This window comes from Maniola hyperantus, chromosome 17, assembly GCF_902806685.2.
Source record: "Maniola hyperantus chromosome 17, iAphHyp1.2, whole genome shotgun sequence".
NCBI lineage: Eukaryota > Metazoa > Arthropoda > Insecta > Lepidoptera > Nymphalidae > Maniola > Maniola hyperantus.
The window spans coordinates 3082560-3105662 of NC_048552.1; the positions used below are offsets into that span (position 1 = coordinate 3082560).

General features: G+C 36.7%; 2 protein-coding genes across 2 annotated transcripts; both read right to left on the bottom strand.

The window, feature by feature from the left end:
* Window positions 1-747: 747 nt before the first annotated feature.
* On the bottom strand, window positions 748-5337 carry LOC117990231 (mucin-22-like). Its single transcript, XM_069504379.1, has 3 exons — window positions 4780-5337; window positions 1643-3174; window positions 748-790 (listed from the first exon to the last, which is right to left on the bottom strand). Exons 1-3 carry the CDS (start codon window positions 5236-5238, stop codon window positions 748-750), a joined length of 2034 nt encoding a protein of 677 aa, XP_069360480.1. The 5' UTR covers window positions 5239-5337.
* Window positions 5338-14558: 9221 nt separating this feature from the next.
* Window positions 14559-19781, bottom strand: LOC117990232 (mucin-5AC-like). Its single transcript, XM_034977695.1, has 2 exons — window positions 19323-19781; window positions 14559-17321 (listed from the first exon to the last, which is right to left on the bottom strand). The coding sequence occupies exons 1-2, from the start codon at window positions 19779-19781 to the stop codon at window positions 14559-14561; spliced, it is 3222 nt and encodes a 1073-aa protein (XP_034833586.1).
* Between the last annotated feature and the right edge of the window lie 3322 nt (window positions 19782-23103).

The window sequence follows — 23103 nt, forward strand, 5'->3', positions numbered from 1 at the left end:
TTATATTTATTAATTAAGTATTATGACCACAGAATTATACAAAATGAGTTTAAGCACTGATATCAGTTTTGATACAATACGCTTCGTGTTCTGGTTTGTGTGAAATATTATATGCCCAAACCAATAATAATTGATGGTCCAAACCAAATAAACAGGGAAGTCCCAATTATTGCAAAATGTTTGTTGCGATTTGTCAATAAACTTTTTTTTTCAATTCGGAATGAATTAATCGGATATTAATTAGGAATAGCGTAATGTTTAGCTCAACATCATCATCTAAATCGCTGGACTTTCCTAGGGCTGTCTGTGTTTTTGTGATTATTCTATTGGCCGTGCTATCGCAATAGCAGATGAGCTGCTACTGCTATATTATAATTTGTAAAGTCAATGAAGCTATGAGTTTTCTATTGAAGAAATAATATTGCCGTGGTTTCCTATAGATAGGTACTGATTTTTAAAAAACGAAGCGGTGGCAGCAAAATTGCAATCGTTATATGACTAGCTAGGTACCTACCAATAGAATAATCACATGGTCCTAGGAAACCTGAGTCCTGAGCTTCCACTATATAAATCTTTAGCATTGATGAGCATAAGCTAGTTATAATTAAAATAATAAGTTTTAGTAACGTATAATAATGTTATGTATTTTATACAAAACTTATACCTAATGCTTACTAAAAGTGTAACTAAAATGTAATGAGTATTTTGTCCTCTAAAGTATACCTAGATAATTCTAATATTATTTCACTACACTAACTTATCATTTATTACTTCAGTGTTTTTACAATATCTATGTACATTGTACATATAAAAGGCTCATCTATATATATAAAAGGAAAAGGTGACTGACTGACTGACTGACTGGCTGACTGAATGACTGACTGACTGACTGATCTATCAACGCACAGCTCAAACTACTGGACGGATCGGGCTGAAATTTGGCATGCAGATAGCTATTATGACGTAGGCATCCGCTAAGAAAGGATTTTTGAAAATTCAACTCCTAAGGGGGTGAAATAGGGTTTTGAAATTTTGTAGTCCACGCGGACGAAGTCGCGAGCATAAGCTAGTAATATATAAAGGAAAAGCTGACTGACTGATCTATCAACGCACAGCTCATACTACTGGACGGATCGGACTGAAATTTGGCATGCAGATAGCTATTATGACGTAAGCATCCGTTTAGAAAGGATTTTTGAAAATTCAACCCCTAAGGGGTGAGATAGGGGTTTGAAATTTGTGTAGTCCACGCGGATGAAGTCGTGCGCTAAAGCGAGTATTTTATATACTTAAAGACTAAAATTTTAAAAGTACTTAAATTATTATAAACTAATCATACCTTCTATTTTAGCGAACTACATACTAAAATAAATACTTACGCTGAATAGTTATAATTTAAGCAGATCATTCTATTTTAATAATAGACGCTAACCTATTGATTGTACTTGAATCAGTCCAAACTTTTGAGACCCTTGGTATTGTAAAAGTTTTAGGAGGCTCTTCAAAATAAGGCAGAATTATTTGTGACTCCCTCGGACTACTTCTTTTACCAATATAATACCAGATTACGGCAGTAATAACTACAAATATTAATATTAAAATTATCAACATAGTTATTGTATATGCGTTCCAGAATCTATACCTAGGTGTAAGAGGGGGAGCTTTTGTGGTCATTTCTGGATTCGTTTCATCAGTATTCTCCTCGGTAGTTGGTGTATAGGTTTGTTCAGTGGTGCCTAGGCTAATATCTTCAGCAGTTGAAATTGATTCATTTTGTCCAACTGTAGTAGTTTCTGGATATACAGTGATCTGTGTTACATCTTTTGCAGAAGTAGAATACGTTGAAGTTGTATCTGAGCTTGAACTAGAATCAGTTGTAGTCGTATATGACGTCATTCCCGTTGTAGACTCGGTATTCTCTTCCGAAAAATTTGTTGGGTTACTTGAATCAGTAGTAACAGTCTCAGTATTAGTTGTTAATTCTGGCGTTACTTTAGTTGTAGGAGTTTCTAGAGTAATGGGGTGTTTAGTACTTTCGGAAAATAAAGTGGTATCGATGCTTTCTGAAGTAGTCGTGGTACGATCTGTTTCTATTTCAGGAATATTTGATACTGTAGTAGGATTTGAATTTGTTACTGGTTCTGTTGAAGTTGTAGACTCGGTATTCTCTTCCGGAAAATTTGTTTGATTACTTGAATCAGTAGTAACAGTATCAGGATTAGTTGTTGATTCTGGCGTTGCTTTCGTTGTAGGGGTTTCGAGAGTAATGGGGGTTTTAGTACTTTCAGAAGATAAAGTAGTATCGATGCTTTCTGAAGTAGTCATGGTTTGATCTGAGCTTCTGGTAGTAGTTGTATCTATTTCAGGAATATTTGATACTGTAGTAGGATTTGAATTTGTTACTGGTTCTGTTGAAGTTGTAGACTTGGTGTTCTCTTCCGGAAAATTCGTTTGATTACTTGAATCAGTAGTAACAGTCTCAGGATTAGTTGTTGATTCTGGCGTTACTTTAGTTGTAGGTGTTTCTAGAGTAATGGGGTGTTCAGTACTTTCAGAAGATAAAGTAGTATCGATGCTTTCTGAAGTAGTCGTGGTTTGATCTGAGCTTATAGTAGTAGTTGTATCTATTTCAGGAATATTTGATACTGTAGTAGGATTTGAATTTGTTACTGGTTCTGTTGAAATTGGTGGTCCTATTGTAGATTGAGGAGTAGTAGATTCTGTCGTTAAAGTAATGGGATCAATAGTTACTGTACTGGATTCTACAGAGGAAGTAGATTCTGATGTAGCTGTAGTATCTGTAGGTAAAGTCTTGTCCGTAGTTTCAGGGTCTCCCGTTTGCGTTGTCATAACAGGATCAGTTTGAGTTTCTTGTGTTGAATAATCAGTACCTCCAGATTTAGTAGTTGAAACTGAATCCGTTTCATGAGATTGTTCTGATGTGGTAGTTGTGGAGTTAATTTCTGGAGTAATTGTAGTTGTTACTGTCGTATAAGGTGATGAAGACTCTGTGGTCTCCTTTTCCGTTGAAATCTCATCAGTATGTGTTGTCTTCGTTGTTGTGGTAACTTTTTCGTAGATAATACACTCTTTTTCGTCGAAATTAGGTGATATGTATCGAAACGAGTCAACTAATACTATTGAATCACGCGCAGCCATTCCAAGCAGGGTAATCTGTGAATTAAAAACAGTAGTTTCCATAAAGTAAATTTCTTCTGATAATAAAGATATTTGGGATAGTCTCCGGAACTAATGAACTGATTCTGAAAATTCCGAAAGTTATGCGAACGAAGTCACGGCAAAAAGATAGTTGCAGCCATTTGAAACGAAAAAGACATGTTTTTAAACAAAACATTAAACAAATTTCTCTAAAATCCTACACCTTAATCAACGCAAAGGTTTCATGTGTTTATCGTTTCAACCACATCGAGCAATAACGATTAATCTTAAGGTCAATCATACATTTTATCATCGTTGTTTCATGATTTGAAAACGCAACATAATATTGTAAAGGTTATTTATAAGGTAATTATTGTTTGTTATCCAATCGAAATAGAAGCAGTCCGTATGGAATCTGATTTGGATTTGAATGTTTAGGTATGTTTTATAGTCATCATAGATTTAAACTTATTTTAACAGAACGATTAATGATCAATTTCACGTTTGTAATCTGGCTCATAATATATGAGAAGTTCTAGAATATTTGCATGGTCTTGATAGATTTAATATAGATACAAATTTTGTTGGAATGTTTTTCAAAAAAATTGGCCAGTCAAAAACATACGTGGAGTTTTCTGCAGAAAGTACCGTGGAAGATGACTCCTGCGAATTCAGTTTAATCAAAGATGATGAATTTATTGTGATTATAAACAGAATGAAGGTTATAATTGGTTCATTAAATTTTTGGTGTTACTAATTATTTTAATTTTAATCAAACTCTCGCTTACTCACGATTTAATCCAGATCTTGGTGAATTCAAAAATGTTAATCCTTAAAATTTCAACCATACTGTTTTTTAAAGAGCAACGCAATATATATTTCTTGTGTAATAGAATAAAATAACTAGTCTACAGATTTGTGAATCATTTTGCTCCGTATTTATAGTATAGTTAGGTGCAGAATAGCACAGATAATGGTATTTTCTAATTCTTTTTACTCCTATGTTTTAGGTTTCATAATTAGTTAAATTAATTATAATTATTAAAAAACTTAAAATATGCTTTATTGCTCTTGTAAGCTACTTTGTACATTTACTTTGATCTATGAGGTAAATATAACGACATACGTGTATGCGTACGCTGCTTTTTAGGGTTCCGTACCGTACCGTAAAGGAAAAACGGAACCCTTATAGGATCTCTTTGTTGTCTGTCTGTCTGTCTGTCTGTCTGTCAAGAAACCTACAGGGTACTTCCCGTTGACCTAGAATCATGAAATTTGGCAGGTAGGTAGATCTTACAGCTGACATTTGGGGAAAAATCTGAAAACTGTGAATTTAGGGTTAGATTACACAAAAAAAAATTAAATTGTGGTCATGAACTAATAATTAGTATTTTCAATTTTCGAAGTAAGTAACTATATCAAATGGGGTATCATATGAAAGGTCTTCACCTGTGCATTCTAAAACAGATTTTTATTTATTTTTATGCATCATAGTTTATGAATTATCGTGCAAAATGTCGAAAAAATACGACTGTAGTACGGAACCCTCATTGCGCGAGCCTGACTCGCACTTGGCCGGTTTTTTGTTTGAATTTTAAAAATTAAACTAAGAAAACTTACATAGCCATTAAATGTTCCAAAACCGGTTAAGTTTAACCTGACAGTTTTCCATCCACTGACGAAATTGTCATCCATGGCGTAAACCCAAGCATTTCCAACTACTGCATCCTGTCCCATAGGGACTATTTGGTTCGCAAGAATCGTCACTTGATCTGTATCCAAAGAAGGTTCCATAAACAGATTAACTTCTAATACACCCGCTGCAGCCATTCCAAACGTAAAAGATGACGCACAACTCAAGGTATCACTTGGATATACAAACTTCGCTGAGCCCAGATCAGGGCTATCTATTGACAGGTCTTCATAGTTCCCAATATTCCACATATTCGTACCTGGGCACACACCGATTTCATTACTGAACGAACTGTTAAAATCCTTCTCAAAATCGAAAGTAACACAATCCTTACAAATAGCACTAGAACAGAACAACAAAATTAATAGAACACGATAGTCCGTCATTTTTAATCGTATCTATATCATTAGCGAATGTAATAGTTCAAGTGACACCTCTAATTGCTATGATAAATGCCGAATTTCTATGATTGTCAACATATTTATAACGCTGGATTCATACTGTGCGATTGGGGAGCGATAATGAAACAAAATATTGCACTGTGTATCTCTTTTCGTGAGATATAGATAGAATTGAGCTCTGCATTTTAATTAAGCCAATTATCATCATTATCTCGACTGTATAATCCAACGTTAAAAATAATGAAATGAATTATCTTATTTTTATTCCATACTTTCGGATTGAGCTATGCACTTCTATCTAGCACAACCCAAATAAAATAAAATGAAATTAAATAGAGAAAAGAAGAGGGCGGGTCACTTGCAAAGAGACAGATATGACAAATGAAACAAAATTGTTACAAACTGGTATCCACGAGATGGAAAAAGGATCAGAGGCATACCGTGCAGACGATGGGAAGATGAAATAAACATCGATGGAAATATAAGACCGCGGGACCAAACAGGAGCTAGAGGAGGCCTTTGCCAACAGGCAAGGGCCGAGACATGGGATATAATTTAAAAAATAAAATCTCAAAAATAACTAAATTTAAAGCCCATAATAAATATTTAAAAATAATACATTATAATTTATATTGCGACCCAATTAAGTATCACATAAACCAATGCCATACTCCTTTATAAACGTACGCATATGTTTCCAATAGTTAAGATTTTTGATAGGCGGTGAAATATTATGGATGCAGCTGTCTTATAGAATTTATAGTAACTGTAATAATTAAATGAATTAAGATCCTTTTCCAACAGTGTCGGATCCTTATCTTTTTAATTTTGTGATCTGTTCTATGTTAAAGGAGTGCGATGAGAAAAAACATTTAATATTTTAAAATTATTGTCCGAGCCGTAGGATTTTATTAATTATCTTATCATGTGTCCTGTGGATCTAGAGCTTACATTACATAAGTATTATTTTATCTTATGTTTGGAAGGCAACAAAATATTAAGATTGAGTTTGAGTTTGTTGTGGACTCTTCTCAGACTTGGGCGCGTTTGGAACCCTCGTAGCTTTTGTTTTAAGTTTGCATAATAATTATTGTAATTTATCCGCTATATCTTAGAAATCCAACATCTGACCATCAAAAAGTTATTAATTACCTATTTTGAATAAATCATTTGACTTTGACTTAAGCTAAGTAATTTATTTAAGGTACATCTTAATTAAAATATTTATATTTCCATATAAATTGAGTATTTAAATTATTTAAATAAACTATTAATAAACTTAAATCTAAAAAAAACAATATTAAATTAAAACTAAAATAAATTAAATTAAATCTAAAACCTCATCGAGACCACCGCAGCGAGGCATTGTACCCAAGATGCTGGCAGCATTACCCCTTTGGATGGCCAAACTAATTCTTTGACCAAGGTAGCTGCCAGCTCTCGGGTCCCCGGTTGACTCGATAACTCTTTTCGCAATTTCTTCAAAAAGAGCTCGAGCCCCCGGGCCCCACGGCCCCAAGGTCTCCACACCAAAAGGCACGAATACGAAGCTCCCATCGAGGTTTTCATATTTGCGCCTCTTGGCCTGTTCGGCGCTGATGGCCGCTGCACCCGCCATAGAGGAGGTCGCCTGAATGTGGGATGCAGCTAAAGTGTCTACACAAGTTGCATCCCAAATAAGCGACCTGCCCATCTTCCACGGTACGAGCGTCATACCATCAGGTCTCTTGCCATCGCTACGTGCCAAACCAATAGGTTCTAGTACAGCTGGCACATGGGCGGTGGCAAGGGACCTCCGGATGATGTCGTTAAGGGTACTATGGCGGGAGAAGCGTCCAGCGCTTCTCGAACAGGAGAGCCCATGGTGGCCGAAGGCGTCAACGCAGTCACCGCAGTGGAAACGGTGAGGCTGGTTTATTGTGGCGCCAAGCTTAAGACCAATGAGAACAGAAAGTGTCGTATGGTCTAACATAGTGCCCAGGTTGGCAGAGGGAAGAGCATGTAGCCAGTAGCCGGACTCTTTTGCAGAGACAGCGAGAAGACGAGCACGGTCTTTTTTAGAATTTGCGTTTGCTAGTAAAGTGTCAAATGTCGTTTTGCAAATAATGTCGTCCCACTGTCTCTGGGAAGAAAGGTACTAATCATTATTATAACCTATTGTCTTGATTAGCAGGTTTCGAGGTGATACTTAAGAACCTACTTTTCTTTTAGATAGAATTTAGGCGTATAATACATGCACTCGTCGTCATCTTCATTGACCCATCTAAGCATGTAACAGAATTTAAATTAAATCATACTTTTTTAATTTTAAAAGTAAAATAGGCTTATAAAAAACGTCAGGGTCAGGGAAACGTTTCAATATAATCTATCAAACTGCACAAATTCCTACGCCTTCTTCATCCATACATTTCTCGTCGATTTCTTGAGGTTATCCATTCTATCTTCTAGATGTTTTCCTATACTGCGCTTACTAGTAGGCGGTCCTCACTGAACACAATCATCTGTCACATCGGCTGTCGATTCTATAACAGGCATGACCAGTGGCATTTCAACTTGCTAATCCTTTGAGCCATGTCGGTCATTAAATTAATATACTTCATTATCATCATGATCAGCCCATCGCCGACTCACTACAGAGCACGGGTCTCTCATAGTGAGAAGGGTTTTGGCCATAGTCTACCTCGCTGGGCATGTGCGGATTGGTAGACTTCACACACCTTTGAGAACATTATGGAGCACTCTCAGGTATGCAGTTTTCCTCACGATGTTTTCCTTCACCGTTAAAGCAAGTGATATTTAATTATTTAAAACACACATAGCTCCGAACAGTTAGAGGTGCGTGCCAGGGATCGAACCCCCGACCTCCGATTAGAAGGCGGACGTCCTACCCACTAGGCCATCACAGGTTATTAACATGGGTTATTTTAATTCATTTTCAAAGATCATTTGCAATTTATTAATCTTGTGGATGAAGATTTGGTTGGACTTCAAAAAAGGAGGAGGTTCTCAATTCGTCGGAATCTTTTTTTTTTGTCAGTAGGTACCTACCTACAGGTTTTGGGAAATGTGCAGTGTTTATATGATACTAGCCCACGACGTTGTCCGCGTGGAATTAGGTTCTTAAAAATTTCCCGTGGCAACTCTTTGATTTTCCGAGATAAAAAGTAGCCTATGTCACTCTGCAGGTCTTTATCTATACCCATGGAAAAAATCACGTCAACCCGTTGCACCGTTGCGACGTGATTGAAGGACAAACCAACAAACAAACACACTTTCGCATTTACAATAACGGTACTTACTACTGATATTCTGCTAGCGAAAATTTTCGTTAAATTCTCTTCGTAAATCTTCGTAAGTATAGAATGGTTCTGAGGTAATCACCATAAACTTAAAAAATGTGAGCATTCTGATTGCGGCTTTACATTTTTGCTGATATAACTACAATAACATCACAATTATCGAGGATTACTGATTGGTTACAAAAGTTTATGGGTGGAGTCAAAACAAAGTACAAGTTATCCTAATATATAGAATACTGCCTACAGAGATAGTTGCGGCTCAGAACATATAATAGTTTGCGGTTGACTACAACCAAAGACAATGTAAAAGTTATTGTCTTTGATTTCACCAAGAGGAGATGCCGTAGAGGTTAAGATTAAGAAATTATTTAGGGATTGTTAGACCTTTTAGTGTTTTAATTTAGAAAAAATAAAGGCATTTTGTGTTACAAATCAAGATAGTAAAATAGAAATTTCAAAATGTTTCATTTTTAATTTTTAGTTCAGTCTCCTTTTACTAATCCTAAGCTCGTCGAGCAAAGGTCGCTACTGTACGATTCCACTTTCTTATTTTCTTAAATGTTTGTATTCAGCGCCATGTGTTGTGGTGTACGAATAAAGGAAAAATATTAAATGAAAGAAAATATTTTTTGAATAGAAGATTTTGACACAAATGGTAGTAGTGTGGTAGCACGGAGTATGAATGAAACGGCTGCTCACATATTTACAAGATATAATTCAGGATAAACACAATTAATTTAAAACACAAACTGGTTGTCTCCGACCAGACGAAATCAAGAAAGCTGGAGCTTGGTGCTCGACAGTGATGTGTCGGTCTTGGTATCTGAGGAGCGAATGTGGCCCCTGGATTTCGCCCAGGGCCGCAGGATTTTCGAATCGCTCCGTATTCAAATTTCCGTTCTAAGTGGCAGCTGCGATGTGAAATGTCTTCTTTACAGCTGCCAGTCTTAGAAGAGGCCGCATGCCTCTACATCACCCCCCTACGGAGTAAGAAAGGAGAGAAAAGAAAAAAATTTAATAAATTATTTGCTAAGCGGCTTGATAGGGAACGAGGAAGCGAACCTTACGCCCGGAACGCGTGGTGTCAGAAGGTTGAGATGGTTGAGAAGGTTGAGAAGGGTGAGAAAATTGAGCAGGCAAATCAACTTGAGGGGGTTGAAAGATATAAGCCGGTTTTAAACGATCAATGGTTACTGCCATTGGTTTGCCTTTCACCTCAATTTTAAAATTTTTTTCACCACGTTCTAACACTCTGTATGGACCAGTGTATGGCTGTTCCAGTGACTTCTTTGCTGTTCCTCGACGCAAGAAAACGTAATCAGCGGAGGATAAATCCTTCGGAATGTAAAAAACTGGTTTACAACGTCTCGACGAAGGAGTCGGAGATAACTTTGACATATGATTGCGAAGCCTATCAGCAAAGTACGCCGGGTCAGAAACATGATCGTTATTAGGTGGGTTGAAAAATTCACCCGGTAATCGTAAAGGTTCTCCGTAGACCAGCTCCGCACTGGATAATCCAAGGTCTTCCTTCCATGCGCTCCTAATACCTAGGAGTACTAATGGTAATACCTCGGTCCATTGTGCGTTGGCATGGCACATAATGGCCGCCTTGAGCTGTCGATGCAGCCGCTCTACCATACCGTTGCACTGAGGATGATACGATGTCGTCATCCGATGCTGTGCGCCGGTCAACTCGACGATCTTCATGAAGAGATGCGAGCTGAATTGAGAACCACGGTCAGTAATTATGGTAGTTGGACACCCTAGTCTCGCTACCCAGCCAGCTAAGAAAACGCTAGCACATGTTTCTGCGGTAATGTCTGGCATTGGAAATACCTCAGGCCATCGTGTAAAACGGTCAATGACTGTGAGGCAGTACTTAAAACCAGAGGAATAAGGTAAGGGACCTATTATATCTAAATGAATTACAGCAAAACGTTCAGATGGTGGAGTAAAGGTTGATAATGGGGCAGATGTATGCCGAGTAATCTTCGAACGTTGACAAGCCTGGCAAGCTCGTGCCCACATCCGACAGTCCTTCTGTATGGATGGCCATACATAACGGTCCATGACTAGGCGAGCAGTTGCTCGAACACCTGGATGACTGAGGTTGTGAAGTTTCTCAAAAATGCTCCTCCTAAACTGTGGAGTAACGTAAGGACGGGGTTTTCCCGTAGAAACATCACATACCAGTTTAATATTTGTACCAGGTACCGTTATGTAGTCTAAATTCATGGACGTTTCCTTGCGCAGGCTTTTCAATTCTTCATCGGAAGCTTGTGACTGCGCGAGTGCAGCGACAGTAGGGCTTTGTTTAGGATACATTAAGGATGAGGTTTTCTATGGGTTTTCTTTTAGGTGTAGTACGTGACATGTCGAGATGGCAGTACTTTGTGTAAGCACAGATAAATTTCGCATATTACTCATACCAAAATAAAATACCTTTTGTCAGAACGGCTATTATAAGAATTGATTTAGAAATAAGTACCTACCTACCTATCACACATTAATAATTATTATAGAGATTTATAATACAAATATGTTTGGTTAGTTTATTTATTAGCGTCAATGTAGCAGGCCACCATTTTCAATAAGAATCGATTAAGATGGTTATCCTAGGTAGTTTTTGTCAAAACCTTAAATTTTTTTTCGAGGGTTCTATAATGCTAAAGTTGTGATAATATTATTTTCTAATTTAAATGTTACATTAAAACTTAAAGCTATCCTTATCTAACTACTATACAAAATAATAATGCCCGCGTGGAATGGTGCCAAGAATAATTTGGCCCCTAAGACACGGGATTTCCTAGTTTAGGGGTCAGGATTCCAGAGAAATGAACTGTGTTAATTAATAAATAAATATAATTAAATTATTATTATTAATACTGGCTGCATTTCCACGCTGGACAGCCAAGGTGATCCGTTGCGCAAAAAATGAGCCAGCCCTTCTGGTCACCATATGAGGCTATTAATCGCGGTGAAATGTCTGGAAATCAGGAAATTTTCTATTTCCTCAATTCCAATTGGAGTTCGTACCGGCAACCCGGCGACTTATTGTTGCGTTGCACCAAAGCGCGCAAGGTTGCGCGTTGAAAAAAAAAAAGAGGTCAACAATATTATTAGATAATTCGAATGTTATCGTCAAATCTTTGAAGATCATGGCCGTATCTTAACATTAGGAGCTATAGATATCACATCAAAGTCGATTACCTCCCAGATTACAATCAATCTGATGAGATACTCGAACAATTGATATGTTATCAATGTGATAATTATGATCACAATCTTAAGTGGCCAATACCGTCACATTCGTTCAAACACAATGATTGATCATCAAGCGGTTTTCTTTTTTATAACTAACAGCAGTTGAACTAGTTTTGCTTGAATTTTTGCACACCTTTTAAGACACGTGTAAGTCCTATGTGCTTTTTCAGTCTGGATGTAATAATGACCTAATAAGAAAGGTATATTACCCTTTTGATTAATTATTACTAACAGAAGCCGTGTACTTAGATTGTTCATTTAAATCGACAATGCAATGAACTGATTGCACTTAGGTAGCGGTATGATGAAAAAAATTCCCAAAAAGTACAGTGAATATAAATAAGTCGTGTACAGTATAATATTAAATGCACCTAAGCGGTTTTAAATGAAAAAGTTGATGGTTAAAAAATGTAGATAGACTTTAGAGTGGTATTTGGAGTGCACTCCATATTACTTTTATCGAAGGAAGTTTGAAAGCGGTTCTATAGTGCAAGTACCCTGCCCATTGCCATTTCCTGTCATTACAGAAATGTGTATACTTAGGTTATATCCTTACCTTTTGTATTTATAGCAACTTTGTCGGTTTCTTATGATTCAATCTTAGTTGTAAAATATAAATTGCTGGGATTTATTGTCATCATTGAATATTACTATCGACTGTAAACTAATCTTTATTTTAGGTTATAAACTACGAAGTCACAAATATCATACAAAATTACTTCCTGATCTATTGCGGAGCGAGACCAATAAATTAATCTATGATTGACACAGTGCCGAAATGGCTACTTCCTGATCCATTGACATAGTTCGAAAATGGCTTGGCTTATCGAGTAGGTATAATTTTTGAAGACTAGTCTTTGACCTCTGTGTTTGATGCTCGATGACATCGAAATCTTTTTGCGTGTATAAATTCTGTCTGCCATTCAGCATATACGAAGGTGAGGAAGCATCCTTCATCATGGATATGAATCACGTTGTCTGATGATGAGAAACGAGGACCGGAGTTCAAACCTACTACTCACTGTGATGAACTAATCAAAAAGGACTTTTTTAATAAAATAAGGCACTGGTGGCGTAGACAACTATATTTCTTTAAAAAAAAAAGATTCTGACGAATTGAGAGCCTCTTCCTGTTGTAAAGTTGGTTAAAAATGGGGGCAAAGTCGCAGTTAGGTTAAAAGCAGGCCTTGTATAAATATAATATCAATGCCATCTACATTTACTATCACGAACTAAGTAGGTAGTAAAGTATTAAGTTATCGATACAAATGATAACTTTCAATGATCGATTATTCAACTTCGTTATAGATTCAACGAGAAAGTGTAGATGGCACTTGGGATATTATTATAAACTGAAAGTTTTTGTCGACTTATTTTCTCTAAATAATTATTGTGTTTTTGGCTATCAGTATGCCGTTAGGTAGTTTTAACATAGGGTTATAGAGACTCAGTTTGTTTCGTCAATATCCCAAGGATTTCATTCATCATTTTTGAATTTTTGTTAAGCAGCACGAAAAATTCTTTATAGACAATTTTACTGTACCTACTCCTCTTAATTTACATTTAGGTATAACATTTGTGTAATATTATTCAATTGGTAGGTAATTAAAGCAATGTACTGAGAGGATTCAAGATCGAAAGATAAAATTCTTAGGAGTATTTATCATTTCTTGACGTCCCAAAATATAATTTCTACTGATTAGAGGTATTTTATCAGATATCAGAAATATAAAAATTCTTGGTTTATCGCTAAAACCTTCGCTTACTCATTAAAATCAATCAATTATCATATAATGCGTAAAAAATGTCTTCGCACGCGCCATTTTAACGTTATGTGTCAAATTTCATGTCGAAAGTACGATTTTAGTAGGTACTTATTTTAAAGGTGAACCGTATTTTGACATGATAGTTGACCAATAGAGTTAAAATGGCGTGTGAGAATTCATTTTATACGGACTATATATTTTCTATAGAAACAATTTTGGATATTCTTAACTTTGCAGTGAGTATGATAATAATAACAAATGCATAGATTTGGGATTAGTAAGTGATTTTACAAAATCCAAATATAATCCAAGTCGTAACAACAAGCAATAAAAATAACGGGATACAAACACCACAACTGACGATTAAAAAACATGACGCAATTGCGGCAAAATAAAAGATACCAGTTCTAATCTCATTGCCTTTCGTTAGTTTTTTGTGGAATATAAAATTATAAAAATAAGATCATCGTTTGATATGACACATATCATTTATCACTAAATATGAATAATTATTACGGAAAAGAACATAATATTAATATAATACAAATTACTATCAATAGGTACTTATAAATAACGATAACCTTACAAAATTTTATTTCCTACTGATAGATGGCCTTAATATCTAACTTTATAAATAAGATCTATTTACATATTATTTACAAATAGTTGTCATCATTACTAAATAATAGTAGCTTACAGCATATTTATTATTCAAAACTATGGTTATTTTGAATTTATATTTAAGTGTAATTTAAACACAATAGTTCAAAACAAAATATAATCAATATAGCGTTACTTTACGTCATTTAAATATTTTTAATCATCTATATTATATAAGGCATCCATATAATAAAAAACTTGAGATTATAGATTATCTATAACATCAAAAGATTTATTTCTAATTATATTTATACGTTACTTTTAAATGAGATGCATAATATTATGTTACATTAGATAGATAGACTTACAAGTTTTACACAGGATTTCGTCTGCTTAATCTCATAGGATTTGGAATTGCTTTGCTAACTCTAGGCATAACGAAAGGTTTTGGTAGATTATCGAAATCAACGACATCTGCTTTCCTACGACTTTTCCCTAATCTGTAGAACGCGTAGGCAATTAATATTAAAGCTATTAACGATAGAGCAACCACCATTGTTATTGTAAATGGGTTCCAGAACGTGTAATAAGGTTCTTCAGTAGGTGGATTAACAGTTGTATTCGGTGAATTTGATGTTGTTTCACTAAATTCAGTTGTTGTTTCAGGATTAAGTGTTGTAGTATCCATTTCATTTGTCATTGAAGTTGATGATTCTGTACTAGTTGTTGCTTTGGTGGTAGTTGTAGTTGGCTCTTCGGTGGTAGTTGTAGTTGGCTCTTTAGTGATAGTTGTAGTAGTTGCTTCGGTGGTAGTTGTAGTTGGCTCTTCGGTAGTAGTTGTAGTAGTTGCTTCGGTGGTAGTTGTAGTTGGCTCTTTAGTGATAGTTGTAGTAGTTGCTTCGGTGGTAGTTGTAGTTGGTTCTTCGGTGGTAGTTGTAGCAGTTGCTTCGGTGGTAGTTGTAGTTGGCTCTTCGGTGGTAGTTGTAGTAGTTGCTTCGGTGGTAGTTGTAGTTGGCTCTTCAGTGGTAGTTGTAGTAGTTGCTTCGGTGGTAGTTGTAGTTGGTTCTTCGGTGGTAGTTGTAGTAGTTGCTTCGGTAGTTGTTGTAGTTGGCTCTTCGGTGGTAGTTGTAGTAGTTGCTTCGGTGGTAGTTATAGTTGGCTCTTCGGTGGTAGTTGTAGTAGTTGCTTCGGTGGTGGTTGTAGTTGGCTCTTCGGTGGTAGTTGTAGTTGGCTCTTCGGTGGTAGTTGTAGTAGTTGCTTCGGTGGTAGTTGTAGTTGGCTCTTCAGTGGTAGTTGTAGTTGGCTCTTCGGTGGTAGTTGTAGTAGTTGCTTCGGTGGTAGTTGTAGTTGGCTCTTCAGTGGTAGTTGTAGTAGTTGCTTCGGTGGTAGTTGTAGTTGGTTCTTCGGTGGTAGATGTAGTAGTTGCTTCGGTAGTTGTTGTAGTTGGCTCTTCGGTGGTAGTTGTAGTAGTTGCTTCGGTGGTAGTTATAGTTGGCTCTTCGGTGGTAGTTGTAGTAGTTGCTTCGGTGGTAGTTGTAGTCGGTTCCTCGGTGGTAGTTGTAGTAGTTACTATTGTGGGGATTGGAGCGCCAGTGATAATTGGTGCTTCAGTTGTAGTTGTCATTTCAGTGGTTGTTGTAGTAGTTGCTTCGGTGGTAGTTGTAGTCGGCTCTTTGGTGGTAGTTGTAGTAGTTGTAGTCGGCTCTTCGGTGGTAGTTGTAGTAGTTGCTTCGGTGGTAGTTGTAGTCGGCTCTTCGCTGGTAGTTGTAGTAGTTGCTTCGCTGGTAGTTGTAGTCGGCTCTTCGGTGGTAGTTGTCGTAATTGCTTCGGTGGTAGTTGTCGTAGTTGCTTCGGTAGTAGTTGTAGTTGGCTCTTCGGTGGTGGTTGTAGTTGGCTCTTCGGTAGTAGTTGTAGTAGTTGCTTCGGTGGTAGTTGTAGTAGGCTCTTCGGTGGTAGTTGTGGTAGTTGCTTCGGTAGTAGTTGTAGTCGGCTCTTTGGTGGTAGTTGTAGTAGTTGCTTCGGTGGTAGTTGTAGTTGGCTCTTCGGTGGTAGTTGTAGTAGTTGCTTCGGTGGTAGTTGTAGTTGGTTCTTCGGTGGTAGTTGTAGTAGTTGCTTCGGTGGTAGTTGTAGTTGGCTCTTCGGTGGTAGTTGTAGTAGTTGCTTCGGTGGTAGTTGTAGTTGGCTCTTCGGTGGTAGTTGTAGTAGTTGCTTCGGTGGTAGTTGTAGTTGGCTCTTCGGTGGTAGTTGTAGTAGTTGCTTCGGTGGTAGTTGTAGTTGGCTCTTCGGTGGTAGTTGTAGTAGTTGCTTCGGTGGTAGTTGTAGTTGGCTCTTCGGTGGTAGTTGTAGTAGTTGCTTCGGTGGTAGTTGTAGTTGGTTCTTCGGTGGTAGTTGTAGTAGTTGCTTCGGTGGTAGTTGTAGTTGGCTCTTCGGTGGTAGTTGTAGTAGTTGCTTCGGTGGTAGTTGTAGTTGGCTCTTCGGTGGTAGTTGTAGTAGTTGTTTCGGTGGTAGTTGTAGTCGGTTCTTCGGTTGTAGTTGTAGTAGTTACTATTGTGGGGATTGGAGCGCCAGTGATAATTGGTGCTTCAGTTGTAGTTGTCATTTCAGTGGTTGTTGTAGTAGTTGCTTCGGTGGTAGTTGTAGTTGGCTCTTCGGTGGTAGTTGTAGTAGTTGCTTCGGTGGTAGTTGTAGTTGGCTCTTCAGTGGTAGTTGTAGTAGTTGCTTCGGTGGTAGTTGTAGTCGGCTCTTCGGTGGTAGTTGTAGTTGTTGCTTCAGTGGTAGTTGTAGTTGGCTCTTCGGTGGTAGTTGTAGTAGTTGCATCGGTGGTAGTTGTAGTTGTTGCTTCGGTGGTAGTTGTAGTTGGCTCTTCGGTGGTAGATGTAGTAGTTGCTTCGGTGGTAGTTGTAGTAGTTGCTTCGGTGGTAGTTGTAGTTGTTGCTTCGGTGGTAGTTGTAGTCGGCTCTTCGGTGGTAGTTGTAGTTGTTGCTTCGGTGGTAGTTGTAGTTGGCTCTTCAGTGGTAGTTGTTGTTTTTTCCTCTTTATATATCACACATAATTCCTTGTCGAATGATGGTGCAATATAACGAAACGAGTCTATTAATATTACTGAATCTTCTGCCGCCCGTCCTATAAACGCTACCTGAAATAAATAATTTTTTTATTTTATTACAATGATATAATGAAAACAAAATTATTGAATTTTTGTCAAATCACAAATATCGTAATAATTAACTAGCGATCCACCCCGGCATCGCACGGATGCAATTTAGACTTTTATTTTATCGTAGCAAGAAATATGCACGACCTTTGTTAACAACGCGACGGGTACTGAATTTATATACCTACGTCCTACATATATAAAAGCGAAATACCACACACTCACTGACAGACTAATCACGAAACCTCAGGAACTATAAAGCCTACAAACTTGAAATTTGAAAGGTAGGTTCTTTCTAGGACGTAGGTGTCAGCTAAGAAACGGTTTTGAAAAGTTGAATATGAAGTATGAAAGTCCCCCCGAGTAAAGGGTGGTTAAATTATATAGGGGGAAAAGTTTTCATAGAAAAGTTGTAAATATTGTTATTATAACTTGAAATCTGAAACGTAGGTTCTTTCTAGAAGGTAGGTATCAGATCAGAAAGGATCTAACAAAATTTCTAAATGTTATATGAAAATCCTGTTTTTGAAGTTAGGGATACGAAAATTGGCATTTAGCTAAGTATTTTGGGTGCCGTGCCACTGATTGCGTATGTAAGTGAGGCCTTTTGCAGCCGGAAAATTTCTGCTCTCATAAGAAACCAGAAATTTTACGCGGTCGAAGTAGCGGGCAACTGCTTGTTGTTAATAACAGAATAGGTTACATTTCGGTAAAAAAACTTTGGTAGGTACCTAAACTGATCATTTATCAATAAGAACATTATTTTCACGGGGAAGGTAAATAAATATTCTATAAACATTCATATTTGTCTATGGACTCTACGGAATGGGCAGGCTCCCCGTGCGAAGCCGGGGTCGGTCAACTAGTGTAGGAATAAAAGGATCATTTGTACTCAATAACTTTGAATCTAACTATACATATTATAAAGGAAAAGCTGACTGACTGACTGATCTATCAACGTACAGCTCAAACTACTGGACGGATCGGGCTGGAATTTGGCATGCAAATAGCTATTTTTTTTTTTTTTTTTTTTTTTTTTTTTTTTAGCTAGTTTACAAATAGGTATAGGCATACTATTTTTCGATAGTATTGAATGGTCAAGTAATCAAGAATAGTCTACTTTGGCCGCTTATTTGATAGATTTTGAACTCTTGAAGGACCCAGACATTGTAACTGCGACCCTATTTACTAAACATAGAAGAGACCTTTCAATATAATTAGTGAAATATGTAGGAATAAGTTAAAAAATACCTACCTTGAATATTATTTTGAGATGGATTTATGTTCTGTTCAAAAGGCCTAAAATGGATGTTGATACTGTCATCTATACTATTATCTTCTTCTTCTAAATATATAAAAGGAAAAGGTGACTGACTGACTGACTGACTGACTGACTGAATGACTGACTGACTGACTGACTGATCTATCAACGCACAGCTTAAACTACTGGACGGATCGGGCTGAAATTTGGCATGCAGATAGCTATTATGACGTAGGCATCCGCTAAGAAAGGATTTTTGAAAATTCAACCCCTAAGGGGGTGAAATAGGGGTTTGAAATTTGTGTAGTCCACGCGAACGAAGTCGCGAGCATAAGCTAGTACTGTTATAATATAAAGAGGTATTGTCGTTAAGTTTGTTTGTAGGGGGTAATCTTTGGAACTACTGAACCGATTTTAAAAATTCTTTCACCAGTAGAAAGCTACATTATTCCTGAGTGAGATAGGCTATACGGGATCTTTAAAAACCTAAATCTACGCGGGCGAAGCCGCGGGGATCAGCTAGTCTATAATACAAGTTAATAGCAAGGGAACCGTAGGTTTTTCTGTAAGATACTTATATCTTACAAAAAAACTTAATTAGTAACATATTGTAAGAAGTACGTTATAACTTATACCTAACATGGAGATGTTACATGTACTTATGTTTTTTATACCATTCAGTTTAATTATTTAAACGGTCATTAAACAATAACTTCACTTACGTAGGCTTCAAATGAACCAGATCCAAGTATGGTTAAACTTAAGGTTTGCCAACCCGGCACAAAGTCGGGAAATAAGGGACTGATAACATAAGTTCCAACCGTAGTGTCGGACCCTCCAGGGACGTGCAAGAAAGCTATGACCGACACTTGATCAGCTGTTGGATCCGCTGATACCATATATACATTCACTTCCAGTGTTCCCCCTGTTGTCATTGTGAACTTAAACGATGACATGCAGCTAAACGTTGTCTGCGGTGTGACAAAACTGGTACTGTTCGGATGGGGACTCTCAATATTCAGTGACGAATATTGCTTGATATTCCACATGGAGTTGCCAATGCACACCCCAACAGTGTTAGTGAAGTTTTCATCGAAGTCACTTTCGAAATCCACAGTGACACAATCCTCACATAGCACACTGTTGCAAACGAGCAGCAACAAGATACAAAAACGGTGCATAACTAAAGCAGACTTTGGTCACACTCCCTAAATGTTGTGATTAATACTAAATCTCTACTTTTTTAGCTTCATTATTATATCATAACTATTGGGCATTATCGTGGATAAGATACCGTTCTCTGAACCTGAATAGCCAATCGATAAAACGAAATGTATCCGAATTTCCAATTAAACAATCTAAAGATTACATGTGGATTTTTTTAATTATTTACTAGTGCAAAATGGCGGTGTCAATGCAAGCAGTCAATGAGTATTTTACACGTTACAATTAATGTTGTAAGATTAGTACTTACATTAAATTACTTAAAATTTTTGTGTATTAGTGCAATGTACTTACCTACATCAAAATTAGTCATTATGGCAATCCCTCTGATGAATATAAATGCATTAGATGGATAGGGTGAATTGCTTGCAGAGCTAAATCTATATATATAAAAGGAAAAGGTGACTGACTGACTGACTGAATGACTGACTGACTGACTGACTGACTGACTGACTGACTGATCTATCAATGCACAGCTCAAACTACTGGACGGATCGGGCTGAAATTTGGCATGCAGATAGCTATTATGACGTAGGCATCCGCTAAGAAAGGATTTTTGAAAATTCAACTCCTAAGGGGGTGAAATAGGGTTTTGAAATTTTGTAGTCCACGTGGACGAAGTCGCGAGCATAAGCTAGTACAATAAAGCGCTTGTGCACTCATCCGTGATTTCACGGATCCGTCAAAAAATACGAATCGAATGTACGTAGGTACATATTTGTATGGCAGCCACTTCGAAGAATCACGGATACGAACCGAATATGGAGGAGTGCACAAACGGCCTAATTGTCTTAGATCGACCAAGTGGCCTAGGATCGGATTAAGTTGGCAATGTTGGATAGGATAACAGACTTTACCAAGTAGGAAATCGAAAGTCAGAGATCACAGATGCAGTAAAAATTGGAAATTAGAAAATTGAGTTAGTTGCGAGTAGAATCATGAGTTTTACACTAAAGTTTTTGGAGAAGTACTAAATTAAGAACTGAATTCATGAATCATGCTTATGACATCAAAATTCGTCAATTCGGCAAAATAGAAAAGGATGTCTTTATCACTTATAGCAGCAATAATAATTTTGAATTTTATTGTTATAGGACGCAAAATATATATTACATTCACAATGAAAGTGAGATAACCTTAATAATTAGAGTATTCAGATTAAAGAAATTAAAGAATTTGAGAACTTTTTATAAAATATTGGAATTGAAAACTTTTATTTTTATGAATTACATACAAAAACAAGTCTACATTTCATATTTTAATTTAATTTTAATGTCTAAACTTGAACACAGCAAACTTTTTAATGTTTAATTTTTTATTTATTTTGGCACAATATGTTGTGATACCAAATTATTAATAAGTTATCAAATAATATATTAAATAATGTGTGAGTGTGTATATATGTATAGATATAACAATTTGTAGTTGTCCTAATAAAGAAATACAACTATAAGTATTGTTTTATAAACATTTTAGGAAAGAGGAGTAAGTAGGTAGGTAGGTATATAATATTATTGATTATTTTTTAAGTAATATTTAAGATTTTTTGTTTATTTATGGTAAATAAAATCAATGGGCCTTACTTAAAATCTTATATAACTAAAAACTAACAATATAAAACAGTGCATATAATCTGTGATTGTTATAATAATATAAAATTATCTATTATAATTAAGATAGCAGCTATCATAGAAAATAGCGAAGTACAATGTACATATATTTAAACAGGATATTAGATTATAAAATATAATATATAGAAGATTCCAGCTGCACTATCCTGATCCTGTGTTTATCCCGAATTAGGCCGGCATCTTCTCTATTTATAATAGAAACCACTCACGATAGTCTAAAATAGGATATCAGCTAGGATTTAGAATGTAATAATTCAAAATAAGTACTTAAAATTTCTTTGGATATCTATACATATAAAAGGAAAAGGTGAGTGACTGACTGATATATCTATCAACGCACAACTCAAAGTATTAGACGGATCGGGCTGAGATTTAACATGTAGATAGCTATTATGTCGTAGACATCCGCTAAGAAAGGAATTTTGAAAATTCAATCCCTAAAGGGGTAAAACAGGTGTTTGAAATTTGTGTAGTCCACGCGCACGAAGTCATTAGCATAAGCTAGTCAGATCATAAAAAAAAATTACATCCCTAGGCTTGTATTTAGGGTTCCGTACCCGAAGGGTGCCAACGGTACCCTATTACTAGGCCTTCGCTGTTCGTACGTCCGTCCTTCCGTACGTCCACATGTTCGTCTGTCTGTCCGTTCGTCTGTCTGTCAGCGTGCTGTATCTCGTGAACCGTAATAGGTAGGCAGAGAGTTGAAATTTTCCCTGAATATGTATTTTAAGTTCAATACTGAACTACCTACCATTGAACCACATGTTATTGTGTGACCTAACTGCCAAGGGCTTACTTGAAATGCATCAACAAAGGCGCAATTTGACGCGTAGGTACCTGTAATACCGACTTCCCACGGTGCATGATATTGCGGACCAACGCGGAGCAGCCCGCACCGACAACGCACCACGGGAAGAGTATCGTCTGTGGTAGCGCAGACACGTCGTCGTCATCAGAGCCTTTTGCGCGGTGCGTAGGTGTCCGTGGTCGTCGGCCGTGCGTGATAATTCGCAGAATCTCGCACCGTGGGAAGCCGGTATATCTATTTAATTTTTTATCTAATAGGATATCCATGTTTACTTATCATAATATACTAGGTACTTTGGTACAAGGTGATTGGATATTGATGTCGTACATAGTAGGTACTTACCTAATTTTTCTATTTCCGGACGTCGTGTCCGTATTATAAAACCTTGATGGTTCAGAGGATTTTTTTTAAATGTTTACTTTTTAGAGTTTGGGTTTGAATTCCCGACTTTGACTGTTAATCACTCTTAAATACCCATATTATTTTAAAACGAAAGTCTGTTTGTTTGTCCTTCAATTACGTCACAACTCTTTGCATGGATATAGTTAAAGATCTGGAGAGTGTTATAGGCTACTTTTATCCCGGAAAATCAGAGAGTTCCCACGGGATTTTTAAAAAACTAAACCGTAGCCATTGATTGCGATCTCACCTGTTAGTCGTTACATGGTATCCTATCCATGGAAGATAGTTATTGAGAACTTAAAAGTTTAATTAAAATAATGTGTTTGTGCAATAAAGATTTCTAAATAAAATAAATAAAAATCAGCAAACTGCTGATCGCGGAAAAGAACTAGTGAGAACTTCATTGAACTTAAAGGGATTTTTGAACGTTTTAAACAA

Coding starts and splice junctions, on each gene's coding strand:
- LOC117990231 (XM_069504379.1), bottom strand. CDS start 5,238: ATGACGGACTATCGTGTTCTATTAATTTTGTTGTTCTGTTCTAGTGCT. Junction 3,175..4,779: donor TTGGAACATTTAATGGCTAT/GTAAGTTTTCTT, acceptor TTTAATTCACAG/ATTACCCTGCTTGGAATGGC. Junction 791..1,642: donor GCTCCCCCTCTTACACCTAG/GTATAGATTCTG, acceptor CAATGTACATAG/ATATTGTAAAAACACTGAAG.
- LOC117990232 (XM_034977695.1), bottom strand. CDS start 19,781: ATGCACCGTTTTTGTATCTTGTTGCTGCTCGTTTGCAACAGTGTGCTA. Junction 17,322..19,322: donor CTGGTTCATTTGAAGCCTAC/GTAAGTGAAGTT, acceptor TATTTATTTCAG/GTAGCGTTTATAGGACGGGC.